Genomic DNA, 15888 nt, shown 5'->3' on the forward strand with positions numbered 1-15888 from the left:
GTAACCAGCTTCTGTACATTAGCCCCTTGTTCTGGGGCTATGTGGCCCTTAATCCTTGTTTAACATCTGGAAACATATTCATATGTTCTCCTAAATGCCTCTGCTAGCTCTGTGAGATAATTTGAAGCAGAAGAATTTAATCTACTGACCTTTTCTACCTTACCTTAAACATGGTCATGCTGGCTGCCTATTCCTCCTGTTGGGAAAAACATTCCACTCACCCCTCAGCTATGCCTGTACCATGTACTGACTTTGTGCCAGCATCTACAGTCCTATCCCTGTTTTTGAGAGTGTGCAAAGCAATTTCTTGAGCTTTCTTGGGGAAATTTTTCAAGCTACAACTGCACTGATATTGCTTGGAGTGTGCTACTGGCAGTTTAAGACAGAGAACCTTTATGGAATTATTTTTCCTGCAATTTTTTCAAGCTTTGTTTAAACTTTTTACCAAAGTTCAGAGAGTTTCCAGGGGCGATGTGGTCTGTGACTCGATGCTGCTGGTCCCTGTATCCCAGCAGCTCTCCCTCCAGCTGGATCTCACCTGGGAGTCAAGTACCTCAGCCTTCACTTTTCCCCACACAACCACAGGTCAGACTATGTGTAAGCTGAACTTGAATCTTGGGGGCAGTTCTGGACCCCTCAAGACAAGAAAGATGTTGAGGGGCTGGAGCAGGTCCATGGAAGGAAATGGAGCTGGAGTAGGGGCTGGAGCACCAGGAGCAGCTGAGGGAGCTGGGGTGGCTCAGACTGGAGAAAAGGAGGCTCCTGGATGATCTTCTGTCTCTGCACAACTCCCTGACAGGAGGGGGCAGCCAGGTGGGGCTCTGCTCCCACGATGACAAAAGGAAATTGCTTTGAGTTGCAGTAGGGAAGGTTTAGGTTGGATATTAAGGAAGTTTTCTTCACTGAAAGAATGTTCAGGCACTGGCACAGCAGCCCAGGGCAGTGGTGGAGTCCCTACCCCTGGAGGGATTTAAACCACAAGTGGATGTGGCACCTGGGGACATGGTTTAGTGGTGAACATGGCAGAGCTGCATTAATGGTTGGACTCAATGATCTTAGTGGGCTTTTCCAGCCAAAATGAGTCTATGATTCTATGATGAGGGATCATTCAAAGTTTAATTTCTTCCCTGAAGAGAGTTACAAGCCTGGATCAGTTCTCTGTTCACAGAGCTGTCCCACTTCCATCTCATGGGGCAAGTGGAAGCACAAAGGCAAGAACAGCTCAAGCCCTTGTCACGCTGGGAAATGCATGGGGAAATCATGGTGTTCCCCAGGCACTGCAGAGCCAGGGCCAGGCCCAACACTGCAGCCACTGGAGACACTGCTTCATCAGAAGAGAGTCTGGAGAAGGTTCTCTTGCCATAGTCTGGGGTGTGGGAGTGAGTCTGTTTGGAGGCAGCTGGAGAAGGAGAGGGGCCACTGTGAATCCCACTCATGTTCAGCATCACGAGGAGCGCCTCAAATGGTCACATCAGCTCTACTTGGACAGAAGGACACGGAGCCCGGGGCTCTGCTGTCCACACACAGGATTGCACAAAGGGTCCTTGCTTGCCCAGACCTTGGAGCATGCCATACTGCACTGGAGCCTGCAGTTCTCATGGGTGAAGAAAACTGGCTGTCTGGAAGTTATTCTCCCAGTCTTCTGGTTGAGTAATAGAACACGTTTAGTATTGCACCAGAAAAAGCTGATATGGGCAACGTGCATCCTTGGCATTTCAGCAGGGTTTGACTGCAACCTCCCTGCAAGAAATCTGTCTACCTCATCATGTCTCCAACTGAGAATCCACCAAATTCCAACAAATGGGATTCAGAAGCATGTCAGGGTATGAAACAGTCCTTCTCTATTGGAATTTTGCCACATTATCATTCTTATTCCTGTTCCCAAACTCACTGGGATACATGACTTTGTTGTCCTAGACTTGACTCAGGAATTTAAGGTCAGGGCTCCATCACTGCAAAAGAGTATCACAACCACTACAAGTTGTGTTGAATGAGCATGGATGTGGAGTAGAGGCAGGTTTTCCTGTGTTTATGGTGGATCAGTGGTTGTACAGAGGGATCTTCATTGAAGAGATGCATCAGCTCATCAATATTTGTGTCAATAAGGAAAAAGAGGGAAAAAACCAGCAATGCAGAGGGCAGGCCCCGGGAGTGAGGGAGCCCAAAAAGCCCAAGTGATAGGTGTAAATGGTTTTAAAGGTATACAGAAGACATCTGTGTAATTAATTACTCTGGTTTAGGTTACACCTCTTTGTGTGTGTGTGTAGGTAACACCAAGGGCTACGCTGTTATCTTAGAGGAATGTTTGTGTCTGGGGATTTGTACTCACCCCGCCAATAACAAATCTTCCCTGGAGTTTCTGAAACATTCATTATAGTTTTGTAATATGCAAGTTTTGCAACCAGCTCCAGGTAATTCACTGCAACATAGACCTCTGGCAGAAACAAACAAATCGCTGATGTGAAAACTGCCAGTTGCTTAGACATGAACGCTCAAGACTTTGTCATGTTTGTTATTAAAAATAAAATGGGTCGCACTGTCCTTGCCAGCTTGCCTACCTCCATACACTTTTCAACACATTAGCACCTGGGAAGAACCATTTCCCCCAGCTAAAAGGCAAGCACCAACAATCCCAAGCAGGTTAAGAATTACAAGTTAAGGTCTAACATGTAGCTTAAGAGTATTTCATGCAGGGGCTTCCCTCTCTGAGCTGCCACCAGAAGGTCCCACCAATGTTTCTGTCAGGCCTCAGCACCTCCCAAGTGCAGAGGGGCTGCTCTGTACATTGTCTCCTTAAATCAACAGCTATTGTCTTTTCCACAAAAAATCACAGAATTCCTGACAGGTTTGGGTTGGAAGGGACCTTAAAGCTCATCCCGTTCCACATGGGCAGGGACACCTTCTACTAGATCAGGGTGCTCCAGGACCTGTCCAGCCTTGGATATTTCCAGGGGTGGGGATTCCACAACCTTTACAAAATAAGCCTAAAGAGACAAATCTAAACTTTTAAAGACAAACAAAGACGAGGAAGATGTTTTGCTTCCAGATTTGTCAAATCACCACACTGGACTAAAAATAAAGAAAAGGAATATGATTTTTAGGTCATGCTGAAAGACACAGACTCTCCTTAGAGCCTTTTGTGTTTCTGCTGTCTTGAGGAAGGGACCCCAGCCACTCCAGGGCTGTCTCTCCTCCTTGGCCATCGGAGGGATGGAGCTAAATTCCCATTGGCATAACATTTCTTGATTATCACAATCCTTCAAATTACCACAGCTTTCCATCAAGCTACAACTTGTTCAGGACTGTGACAGCTTTTAGTAAATTGTGTAGTAAACATCATCTCTCTTACTAGATACAATTTAGAGGTTTTCCTAGACATGTGCTAAAATTACAGGTAACAGTTGCAATTTTGAAAAGGTTTTCTTTTTGTGACTCCCTTTTGCTCATTTTTGGAAACTGGCTATTGCTTCCAAAAGGAGAAAAGCAATGACACTGGTTCAGAAATCAAGGATGGGAAGCTACACGTGTCAGTTAGAAAGAAAAATTTTTTAAATTTTTTGCCCATGATGACAAAAAAAATTATTTAACTAGATGAGAAACAAATGTAGTATGAGCAATGCTGTACACCTGGTACTGGGAGTAGATGGTTAAAATGTCAGTTCATGGGAAGACAATCTCAAAAAATACTGTTTATTTATTACAGTAGGAATGTGCATAGCCACACCTCAATACAAAATGCTTCACAGCATCCCAGAGAACTTGAAGTTGGAAACGAACTCCTGAGGTTGTCTGGTCCAGCCTCAGGCAGGGCCAGCTAATGCTGGCTGCTCAGAAAATCCTGACTGCTTTTGAACACCTCCAAGAATGGAGAATCCATCTCCTCCCTGGGTAACCTGTGCCAGCCTGTGGTTACCATCACAGGGAAAAATATTTCCTGCTGTGTATCAGTGTGTGCCCATGGCCTCCGGTCCTGGCACTGGGCACCACTGGGAAGAACCTGGCTCCTTCCTCTTTGCACCCTCCATGCAGGTACTTGTAGACACTGGTGAGCCCTCCCTGAGTCTGCTCTTCCAGAGGATGAACAGCCCTGGATCCCTCAGCCTGTCCTTACAGTGGAGGTGCTTCCACCACTTCATCATCTCCAGGGCCCCTTGCTGGCCTCTCTCCAGTATGTCCCCGTCTCCCTTGTGCTGAGGAGCCCAGAACTGGACACGGGTGGAGAACAAACAATATCCACCACCCTCTCCTCATCCTCTGAAATTGCCATAGAATTGGTTTAGCTTGAAAAGGGCCTCAATGTTCATCCTGTTCCAGACCCTGGGTAGGGACACCTTCCACTGCCCCAGAGTGCTCCAAGCCCCATCCAACCTGGCCTCAGACACTTCCAGGGATGGGGCAGCCACAGCTACTCTGCACAACCAAGGCGGCCTCACTACTCTCACAGGGAAGAATGTCTCCCTTACTTCAAATCTAAATCTACCGTCCTAGGAATTTCGATGCAGAAGGCATCAGGTTGTCAGGGATGGAGGCCCTTTGTAACCTGTGCTGACAGATCCCAGACATCTCCTTGTCCTCGCTGTGCTTGGAAACGGCTCCAGGGGTTATTGGCTCCTTCGCCTTCCCAGGGATCAGGGTGAGGCTCACCAGCCTGGAGCTCCTCACCTTTCTGTGAGATCACTGGGTCCATCGGCGTAACCGTGAGCAAACCGCAGCAGGGTGGGTGTGGGACGAGGAAGGGCTGAAGACAGGAGCGGGGACTGCAGCGGGGGCCGTTCGCGGGACATGTTTTGAGGAAACCTTAGAGCAGCGGGACCGCGGGGCCTCGGCGGCGTGACAGGGCGGCGGGACCAGCGCCGGGCCCCAGACAGCTCTGCCCGGAGCCTCCCGGAGGGGAGCGGGGCGGAGCGCCGGGGTGGAGAGTCCCCGGGAAGGGAAGGGAAGGGAAGGGAAGGGAAGGGAAGGGAAGGGAAGGGAAGGGAAGGGAAGGGAAGGGAAGGGAAGGGAAGGGAAGGGAAGGGAAGGGAAGGGAAGGGAAGGGAAGGGAAGGGAAGGGAAGGGAAGGGAAGGGAAGGAAAGGGAAGGGAAGGGAAGGGAAGGGAAGGGAAGGGAAGGGAAGGGGGGGCGGTTCCGCTGTGCCCGGCCCGCCCCGCCCCGCCCCCGGCCCCACCCGCCGCCGCCGCCGCCATGTTGCGGCCGTTGGTGCCCGGTGCGGGGTGAGGCCGCGCGGGCCCGGTGGGCCCGGAGGAGCTGTCTGCGTGGGTGAGTCCTGCCCGCCCGCCCGGGCCCCGCCGCGCCGGGCCCGCCCCTCCCGCTGCCCTCCGCCCTCCCGCGCTCCCTCCCTCCCGCCGGCCCCGCGGCCGGGCGGTGCTGCCGCCCCGCGGGCAGGGCGGGCGGCCCCGCCGCCGGCGCACCGAGCCCTGCGCGCCCGCACCGGCTCTTCCGGCCCGCAGGCCGCCACCTCTCTCCCCGCTCTTCAGGTCCCTGCCCCGGATCGGCTGCGGTGCCCGCGGCGGCCCGCCCCGGCCCGGCCCGGCGGCGCCGGGACAAACTAAGTTCGGGGGGCGGCCCACGTGCGGCGGGGCCGGGCCGGGCCGGGCTGTCAGCGCGGGGGGCGGCGGGGCCGGCCTTTGTCTCGGGTGGGGACGGCGTGGGCCGGGGGTGGCGTGTGTGCGTGTGCGTGTGGGTGTGTGTCTCTGCGTGTGTAGGAGTGCCACGGGCCGGACGAGTCCCCGGCCCGGCGGCCCCGTTTGCGCCGAGAGCCGCACCGGGCTGGCGAAACTTTCACGGGTGTTACAGCCCCGGGTCCCTCCTGCCGCTGAGCCGCCCTCCGGTTTAGCCCTCCGCCAGCTGCGGCTGCCCCGTGCCTTCTCCGCAGCCCTGACAGCCGCTTCCCCCATCCCCTGCCTTCCCCGCGCTCCTCGGCTCCTGCTATCCCTGCCTTCCCCTGGGATTCCAGTGTCATGCAGTCTCTGCATCCCCTCCCGGAGACACCAGCCCGGTTTGAGCAGCCCTTGGCAGATGTTTTCCCTTGTACACTGTTGTTTTGCAGAATTGCCAGTATTTGGTAATGGCAGTGTACATGATAAATAATCCCCTACAGCAGGGGATTGGAACTAGGTGATCATCAAGGTTCCTTCAAGTCCAAGCCATTCTGTGTTCAGTTTCCTTGGTGTAACTGGGGTTTCATGCTTCACTATTAAGTGGCAGTCTCAAACCTCCTTCCTAGTTTGAAGGCTGCAGAGCATCTACTTCCAATCTCCAGAAGTCTCTGGAGATAACACTGCTAGCAAAAGGTTGTTGTGGAGTGAGTGCAGGATGTGGGTCCTGTGGTGCCTCTCCTTGACTTTGAAGCTTATCCGTAGCACGTGGCCATGAGCTTTCACATCCTTCCCCAGGGTTTTCTGGGGGGCTTGAAGCCTTCTAGGTTTCCTCATTCCTGGAGAAATGTGCTGTAGTAAGGTTGAGTTTGCACACTGAAATACACTCTTTACTCCATAAGTCCTCCCTCTTTGCTCATTTTATTCACCTCTTCTACAGCTTTGCAAATCTCAACCTCCATGTTTTCATTGGATCCTGAGCTTGGGTTCTCAGTCCTTTGCACAAGAATGATGGAGTAAGGACAAAGGTCTTTATTTTCAGCTTTCCTCACAAGGTAGTTTACATAATTTCCTTTAATATCTCTTTTCTTTTTATCTGTGATCAGAGGTAAACTGTGTTAAGTCAAAAGTTTAAATTTATGTTATTTAAAAATCTCTTCTGTCAATAAGATGCTTTTTCTCTAAAATCCAGGTCAAAACTTGCTTTATTCTGAAAAAGTGTAGCTTTATGTATGACAAGGTTAGGATTCAGTTTTGTGGAGAAATACTTGGATAGAGACTTGTGCCCTCATGATTGTGAAGACAGTAAAACAGTGTTTTATAAGACTCAAAGATGAACACAAATGCTTCTGAAAAAGCAGTGTTTTGTCCGAGAAAAGGGTATTTTGAAATGCTGCAGATATGTGGGATTTATTTTGTCTTGCATTTTAAAATACAGATGCAGAGAGGTGTTCCAGAGTGGGAAGGGGAAGGTCAAGAGTGATTGGCACGCTCATTTTTCTCTGTACGGAACACAAGCATGCCAGGTTATGGAATGAAGTGGTTTCCTTGCGGAAGGATTTGTGTGCCAGAAATTTTGGGAGCTGCATGGTGCCTAGCTCTCTCCCAGCTGGTATAGGTTTTCCCACCCAAAGGAATGGGAAGTTTCAGGCCCATGCCTTTGCCAGCTACAGTAATCCATGCTGTTTCTAGAGTCCTTATCAAGTGCTGGGGATGTGGAGTGTGTGGATAATTTGGGTTTCCAGGGATTTCATGCCCAGCTGTGATTCCTTGAGGGACGTGGTTGTAAATTATTGCATAGCCCTCTTTGGACCTTCATATTTGTGGTTTAATTTAAGAATGAGTTTCAAGTTCAGCCACAGCAAGCCACTGTTAAGCCAAGTAAATCTCTGCAAAGTGTTTTGCAGTAGATTAACCAAAGCAGCACCTCTGGGACTTGTCTGGAAGAACAGCTGAACTAAAGCTCAAAGACCACTGTGTCCCTGTGCTCCACTCTGAAGTGATTTCTCCTGGCCCAGGAGTTCTTCCCCATTCCAGCAGCCTGGCCAGAAGGGTTGAGCTTTGTTTGGTTTGAATGTGGTGCTTGAAAAACTTCTAAACTGAATTGTCAATAGCAACAGCAGCCTTAAATCAGGCCCCTTTTGGGAGGGCATCAGATGGCTTCTCTCTCTCCCTCTGCCTTGTCCCATGGTCCTCCTCTGTGCCGCACCTCTGTTCCCAGATCTTCCCCGTTGTCCTGGAATCCTGCCACCCCCTCAGTCTCGCTTGCTGCTGGCTTTGGCAGTGTTGTTGCAGCCCAGATCAAGTGTGGCAGGACTTACCTTGCCTGTAGATGCTCCTTGCCAAGCAGGAACTGGTTCCCTGCTAGTTCTATTGACACTTTTTTTTTTTTTTTTCCCTCCCCTGTGTACAGCATGCACCAGTTCACATAAATTTGGGGTTTAAATAAAATATATTCAAAGAATGACTCATTAAACGTTTGTGAAGTCTCTGTATTGTACCAACTTGAAAATATTTTGGTATCCAGTATCCCTGACAGTAGTGAACACACATGTTCTAGTAATTCTGTCAGTTTTCATGCATCTCACCAGAGCTTGATTATTCCTGTCGTAGGTTGCTGTGTTGAGTGTTCCAAGTCCCCACATCCTTTCTGAAGAGCTTAGAAAGAAAGAGCTGGCTGGGAACACAATTTCTTCTTATGATTTGGCTATAGTTCTTTATTCTATCCTTGGGCGGTTTTTACTTCACATCCTGATTAAGGATTGCCTTGTTTCAAATAGCCCTTCTTGGAACTGTTGTATTGAAGTATTTACTGAAGACTTTTCTTATTTAAATTGCTCAGAGTAGGAAGTCCTCTCACTTTTCATGTCTGTGTCTCTAGGGCCACCTGTTTGCCCCTGCCTTTCTTCCTTGAGGAAGGAGTGAGTTCTTCCAAGTGACAATCTGTTGAGAAGGCAGCATTGATTGCTGCCTTTTGGCTCTACAAAAATCCCAGCCAAACAAAAAAAAACCAAAAAACCCTCTGCTAATGCACTTCACAACCTTTTGTTGAGGCTCATGAGATTGGCTGGTTTTGGATTATTGATGCACCTGACAGGTTGAAAAACCTGCATGAGCTTGGTGTAGTTTCAAAGGTCATGCCTGTACCAGCTCTGTTCTCTGGGATCCTGGGGTGAGGGCATGTTTGCTGTCTCTCACCATGCTGCTTGAAGCACCTCTGAGGAGCAGCTCTGCCCACATCACGGGCTTTAGGCAACTCTCATTTTTGTCACAGAAGATGTTGATGCACATGAGTCTTAAAAGGTTTGTCCATGGGGGAAATATACTTGACAAAGTATTTTTTGTGCTTTCGATTGTAGCTTTCATCATGGGGGACATGAAAACCCCCGACTTTGATGACCTCTTGGCCGCTTTTGACATCCCTGATCCAACTAGTCTCGATGCTAAGGAGACCATTCCATCAGCTGGGGAGGAGAGTGAGAATCACCTGAAGTCATCAGGAATGTGCATCGATGAGAACGTGTCCTTATCCCACTCTCTGCCTTCCTCTGATGCGCCGGTTGTGAGCGTGATAGTGAAGAACACAAGTCGTCAGGAGTCTTTTGAGGCAGAAAAGGAGGGCAATCACCTTGGAACTGGTCTGTTACACAATGGCTTTCGTGGCTCTGATCTGCCAGCTGAGGCTCATGCTTTAGTCCATAATTATGGCAAGTTTGAGTCAACTTTTATTAATGGTGACAGCTCGAGAGGTTACTCTGATAAATTGGACGAGTCCAAGTCAGAGCCTTTGCCAACATTTAGTCAGTTTAGCCCCATTTCCAGCCCTGAACCAGAAGATACATTCAAAGAGAACAGTATTGGAGATAAACCCAAACATGCCCAAACTCCCTATTTTCCACCACCTTCAATATATGTACCAACAGGGGCTTCAGTCCTAGATCATCTTAGGAAGGTGCCAGAGCCTGAGTTAAGCATGTTTGATCAGTATTGTAAAAAGGAACAGAAGATGGAAATCCACTGCCAGCCAGAGAATCGGCTGGAAATGAGCAGGAGAGAACAAGACAGAACAGTGGACAGGTTTGCAGAGTCAAGCAAGGACTTGTTAGATACCAACAGCTTTCTTGGAGAAGGCTTGGTGTTTGGAGACCTCCCTCACAATAATTTAGGAGATGGCAAGGGATCTGTGTCTGAGCTAAACGTGTCTTCATCAATACCACCTCGGCAGAGGCTAAAGCCAGCTCATTCCAAGTTGTCATCCTGTGTGGCAGCATTAGTAGCTCTTCAGGCCAAAAAGGTTGTGTGTGTTCCAAAAAGCGATCAGCCAAATTTTACCAAGGAACCTGGTCCTTTTAAAGATGGGATGAAGGGAAGTCCAAAAATGCCCAAGTCGCCAAAGAGTCCCCGAAGCCCCTTGGAGGTGGTGAGGAAAGCTGGCAAGCAGCCTGAGAGTCCTCGGAGCGTGTGCAGCGACAGCAGTGGGAAAGGCTCCCCTTCCATGGCAGCTGGCTCTCCACCAGCTATTCCCAAAGTTAGAATAAAGACTATCAAGACATCTTCCGGTGAAATTAAAAGGACTGTAACTAGAATTTTGCCAGAAAATGATGAGTTGGTCAAATTTTCAGAAGAGTCACCTGCCGAAACCTCTTCTGCCGATGATTTTATCAAATCTTTCCCATCCCCTGACACTAGTGCAGTTATAGAAAGTGAGGCTGGCAGGAATTCAACCAAAAACGGGGCTGCTGTGGCTATCCAGCTGTCAAATGCAATGAGTCCTTACTCAGACAGTATGAAAATGGATATTGCAAACAGCACATGTACCGTGTCCTTATCTCCACTGCCAAACTGCGGCGGCGGCGCCATAAAAGTGGGGGTCAAGAGGCAGCAGCAGGGTACTGGGACACAGCCATCCAACACGACCACCTCCAGCCTTCTTCCCAAAGCTGTGCACTTGGCAAATCTCAACTTGGTCCCCCACAGCGTTGCTGCTTCTGTTACAGCGAAGACGTCGGCACAGAGGCGAAACCAGCCTCAGGTGACACAGATGTCAGTGCCACTGGTGCACCAAGTCAAGAAAGCTGCTCCCATTGTCATGGAGGCATTCCAGAAAGTGCTACACAGTGCCAATCCAGTGCCGATATATACTCCAAACCTTAGCCCCCCGCCTGACACTAGTATTAATTTACCTGCCTCTGGGTACTGTTGCCTGGAATGTGGGGACTCATTTGCCTTAGAGAAAAGCCTGACTCAACACTATAGTAGGCGAAGCGTTCACATCGAAGTCATGTGCACTCAGTGTTCAACTATGCTCCTTTTTTTTAATAAGTGTAGCTTGCTTAAACATGCACGAGATCATAAGAGCAAAGGATTTATCATGCAGTGTTCTCAGCTGCTCATGAAACCGATTTCCGTAGACCAAATGTTTTCACCTTCTCCTACAAGCTCTTCAGTCTCTCCAGCTCCTCAGACTTTGCTCTCGTCCTCTCCTCCACCTAAGTCCAGTGCTGCTTCAGGAGGTGGGGTAGGGATTTCTGCGAATGCTCAGCCAGCCTTGCCTCTCTACACGGACCCACAGAGGCTAATCCGTCATGGACTTAAGTGTTTGGAGTGTAACAAGCAGGAGCAGGATTACACTTCTTTAGCAGCTCATTACCAGAGAACCTCAGAAGATAATGAGAGACTGGTAAGTCATCATTTTAATGTTATTAGTTAAATCTCTCCGAGTTTAAAGAGATTGTCCTCAAGGGGAGAAGTAGGCATCGTGGTGGCAAATGAGTTGCTTTGCCTAAAAAACTGCTTATGGGGAGGATTTGGGATGCACATGAGCCCTGACGGGTGCGCGTGAAGAGATGTTTAGTGTTGTTTGCTTGCCTTCTTTCTACCCTTTGCCAGTATAAAGAGCACAATAAGGAGACTATGGAGATCCACGAGTATCAAAGAAAGGTGATGGAGATGAAAGATTGCTTGGATGAGGAGTGCAAAAGAGCTGTAGGGGAAGATCAGTGGAGCGTTACCTGAATCAGGTTTTTGTGCTGTAAGCGTGGCTGGAGGACATCTGACACAGTTTAATGTTGCCTTTCCTGGAACTGGTGCCAGAACGTTCTGTGTAAGGCGTTGTGCATCAGGTGTTACTGTTTCTGTTGGTGTGGTCAGCTGTGTGTTGGACAGGCCTGCTGTGGTATGTGGGGTGAAAGGCTGGTTCTGGCTGCTTCTGCCCTTTGGGTGGTACAGGGTGAGTGGGTGCCATGATTGCATAGCAGGGTTCAAGAGTCTTGTTAGTGGCTTCTTGCCTTCCTCCTCTGCTGCCCTGCTCAGGCCTCCAGCACCTTTATGGACCTGGTTGGAATCCCCTTAAATTAAACTCCAGCTTAGGTTTCTCCTGGTGAAGGAAAAATGATTGTTGCTGTGTACCAGGACCATACGCTTTGTTTATGGCTTTTACTTTGGCAGACATGATCAGTCTTGTTTAAGTGCTAACCAACCAGCAGTTGAGGAGGAGGAGGCCTCCTTTCTCCTTATCTCTTTGGATGAGGTGAAAGTTTTCCAGGTCGGTGTGTCTGCCAGAAGAGCTGGCTCCCAATGCAAGGGCTGCAAAAACCAGGACTCCATGTCATCTTTTGGGAAGATGACCACATCTCTGCTGTGGTTGTCAGAGCACCTGCACTCTCCAGAGCCTCCCTGTGCCACTTGAATGGCTTGCAGGAGTATTGAGGTTGCTGTGGTCCCATTTAGATGCTTTGTTATCTTAAACTGATCAGCCACCAAAAAAAATTGATTACGGCTGAATGGTTTTGATGTCGTAAAAAATGGCAAGGCCAAAAGGGATCAGTGTGACCATGTAATCAGGTTTCTTGCCTGAGGCAGGTCAGTGAGCACTGCACTCTGTCAACACCTGAACTTATTTTTCAACTATAATGCTTTTTTAGGAAATGTCAGCAGTCTGGCATTAAAACTTCCAGGAGAAGGGATACAGTGAGTGCACCAAAGTGAGCTAAAATGTTAATCAGTGGCATTAAAAATGTACTTCCTATTTCTGTTGTGGGATTATCAATTCAAGGGCTCCTTAAAGAGGAAAAGAATGTGTGATAGTAAGTATTTTTAGCTTGTAATCAAATAATTTATTCTGTAACTTAACCAAGAATAGAGTTTACGCCTCTCATTTCAAGTAATTCTGCTAGATGTGAGATTATTTTTGTGGTATTTTTCTGAAGAGAAGCACTGGAAAAAGAGGCTACTTTTGAGCTTCTGAAACCAGTTCCTCCCTGTTAGATCTTCCCATGCTTACACTCCACAAGATGCATGCACTGCTCTGAGAGTCCTTTTCCACTATATCTGCTATCCTCCAGGCTGCCCAGTGGTGTTCCATGCTGTTCCCAGAACATCTGTTTCAATAAAGTTACTACATTTCTAAAGGAAATAAGCATTTGTGCCCCATGCCTGTAATTGTGTGTCTGGATTTAGCAGTAGCTGATGGAAACCATCCCACTGCCTTTTACCAGATCCCAGGTGTTTGGTGTCACTGGGCTGAGAGGTAAAAGATGGGTGGAATTCAGTGGTCTCATAGGGGTCCCTGATTCTCTGAGCTGGCCAAGGGAAAAAGGATGGATGACCTTCATATCATGTGTCTCATGTAGATAATACAGTGTAGCTCCCAGCAGTATCCAGATCTGAGAAGCTGAAGGCTTTGTATATAGGGTATTAATTAATGTAATACTACTAATCATGGTGTGAGAAGGTCATAGGTGAAGCTGTTGGAATGTGTGTCATAAACTCCTGGAACAGGAGAACATGGCCACCCCTTTCCGAGACAATATCTGTTGCCTTGCATTAAGTTAATTCCTGGGGTTGTTCTTTCTGTTTTAGTCAGAAAAAAAAGAAATTTTGGTATAAGCAGGAGAGGATCAAGTGACTGATTTTGTAAACTTTTCTTACGTGGTAGAAATGTTTAAAAATTCTGGTTTCCATCTGCAGAGTTGTGCCAAGACACTTGTTTTTTTTGGTGCACTGGTAGAAATTGGGTGTAGAGAAATTCTTCCCTGTGATGGAGTGAGGCCCTGGCATGGAATGCCCATAGGAGCTGTGGCTGCTCCATCCCCATAATGTTCAAGGTAAGGTTGGATGGGCTTAGAACAACCTGGTCTGGTGGAAGGTGCCCCTGTCCATGGCAGGGGTGGAACAAGATTGTCTTCAAGGTCCCTTCCAACCCAAACCAGTCTGGGATTCTCTGATTCTCTGAAATTGCGTTGCTGAGGAGGGCATTGATGGCCTGTAGTGAACATATTTTAATGCCCTGGTAGTGGTTCAAAACCACTATGTCCACAGGGCAGAAGGTGTTGATTTACATCCTGGTACATTTAATTAAAACCACAGTCCACACCAGTTGTCACGCTTGATCCACAGCACACTGCTGTGGTGGGACAATCTGTCAAGATGCACAAGTAGTATGAATTGTTGTGGGCAAACTTGGCTATGAACCACATCCCTAGATTTCAAAATACTAATGATCTAAAGTTTTATCATAATTCTGTGCAGTTTTTGTGAACAAAAAACTGCATACTGTGTATTTCTTCCTCCATACCTGATGTCTATCTCACTGTGTTGAAATGCTGGTTTAGAGGTGGTGGTATGGGGTACAATCGTCTTTCTTAAAGAGAGCAAAAACCTGCCCTCTGATAATTTCGAAATTTTTTGTATTTTTTAATTCCTTATTCCATCTCAAAATTCAGGTACAAACTCTTTGCTGTGCCTCACTGAGAAACTAGGAAGTACTGATGCTTTCCACATAAAGACATGGCTTCATTTATCCCTTCTGAGGAGCTTCAAGAAGTAGCAGAGGCAGGTGCCTTTTGTATTATGGCCAAAAGCTTTTAAACTGTGACTATTCAAATGTTTGGTACCAGATTGTCCCTTAAAAATGAGGATGCTTGGAAAGGGTAGATGAATGTTTAATGAAAAGAGCAACTTCAGCTGAAGGAGAAGGGTAAAAACAATTTATCTGCAGCACCTGGGTTCGTACTACAAGGTGCAGACCTGTGGAAAATGAGCCAGGTGATTCCTGATCCGTGTTCTTGGAAGCTTCTCTGTTAAATGACACCAAATCTGGATGCACATCCAATGTAAAACCAAACTTGTGAAACCAAACAGGCTTTGAAGTGCTCAGTTATGGTGCTTTTAAATCAAAACTGTTTTGGACGTGGCTTTGGTGTGACACTTTGCTAAGAAGGAAGGGCTAATCCAACAGGGTTGATGGAGAAAAGAAATAGCAGGAAAAAGACTTATTTTTCGGTATGATGTTTTCAGTTACTCAGAAGCTGAAGGACGAGCACCCTGTGATAAGAGGCAGGAATGATTGGATTGGAGAGGGGGAAGAGCCTAAGCTGGCTCTGCTCCATGACAGAACTTACCCTGTGTTGATACTTAAGACTTTTGACTTTAATTGGAATTTCTTACCATGACTTTGTGAATTACTCTGACATTTTCAGGTTTCCCAGAGCTGCTTGAAAGGGGATTGTTGTGTTTTCTCTTTCTTCCAGGTGATGGCTTGGGAAATACATGATGCTACATTCCTACATGGCTGTGGGTAAATCCCACATAAATAGGATGGATAATGGGTAAATTACTTTCCTAGGTGTGGCCAAAATGTGAATGGCATGGCTGGGTCACAGTTCTGTTGCAGGAAGAAAGAAAGATAGGGATGTGGTCTGGACAGCAGGGAAAGGAGGAGATTTGGAGCAAGTGGGAGGAAGAGAGGGTGATGATGATGTGGTTGAGAAGGTGCTGTGGTTTTCTAAAGGAAAGACCTTTAAAAAAATGATGGAGAGCTTGACCTTAATGTTGTATTTTTAGACATGTACATGATTGCAGTTGCTCAGAGTAGGCAGGGTTTATTTTGGTGCAGAATATGTGTAGGATGAAGGCAGTTCCTCCCAGCTGAATACCGTGGTGGGATGGGATCTCCATGGCTTGCAGGGAGGCTACAGGCTTGAATAATCCACTTCAAAAACATAAAGGACTGGATTTATTAGATGTATGTTTTGAACGGATCATCTTAATGGATCAGAGTGACTTTGCATTTTTTTTGCAACTAGTGAGGCCAATTCTGCAATTTTTACAAGTTTGTGAATCAAATTGCTCAATGGGACTTGTGTGCTGCTTTTCCATGGCTGAATTGCAAGAAGGAAGCAGTATGGGAATTTGAATTGCTGGTAGGTTGAATTTGTTCAAACCAGAAGCTGTTCTCTATGTAGGCATTATACTTGTCCAGATGCTGAAGAGATGGTACCAGATGTTTCAT

General features: G+C 47.6%; 1 protein-coding gene across 3 annotated transcripts in view; it reads left to right on the top strand.

Annotated features, from left to right (window-relative positions):
• Positions 1 to 5143: 5143 nt before the first annotated feature.
• The window catches only part of ZNF592 (zinc finger protein 592), a 35914-nt gene continuing 25169 nt past the window's right edge, over positions 5144 to 15888 (top strand). For all 3 annotated transcript variants that reach the window (XM_066328607.1, XM_066328608.1, XM_066328609.1), the window contains exons 1-2: positions 5144 to 5259; positions 8957 to 11277. In XM_066328607.1, the coding sequence (XP_066184704.1) occupies positions 8965 to 11277 (2313 nt within the window). In that variant the 5' untranslated portion in view covers positions 5144 to 5259; positions 8957 to 8964. The remainder of the gene's footprint in view (positions 5260 to 8956; positions 11278 to 15888) is intronic.

Source organism: Sylvia atricapilla, chromosome 13, assembly GCF_009819655.1.
Source record: "Sylvia atricapilla isolate bSylAtr1 chromosome 13, bSylAtr1.pri, whole genome shotgun sequence".
Classification (NCBI taxonomy): domain Eukaryota; kingdom Metazoa; phylum Chordata; class Aves; order Passeriformes; family Sylviidae; genus Sylvia; species Sylvia atricapilla.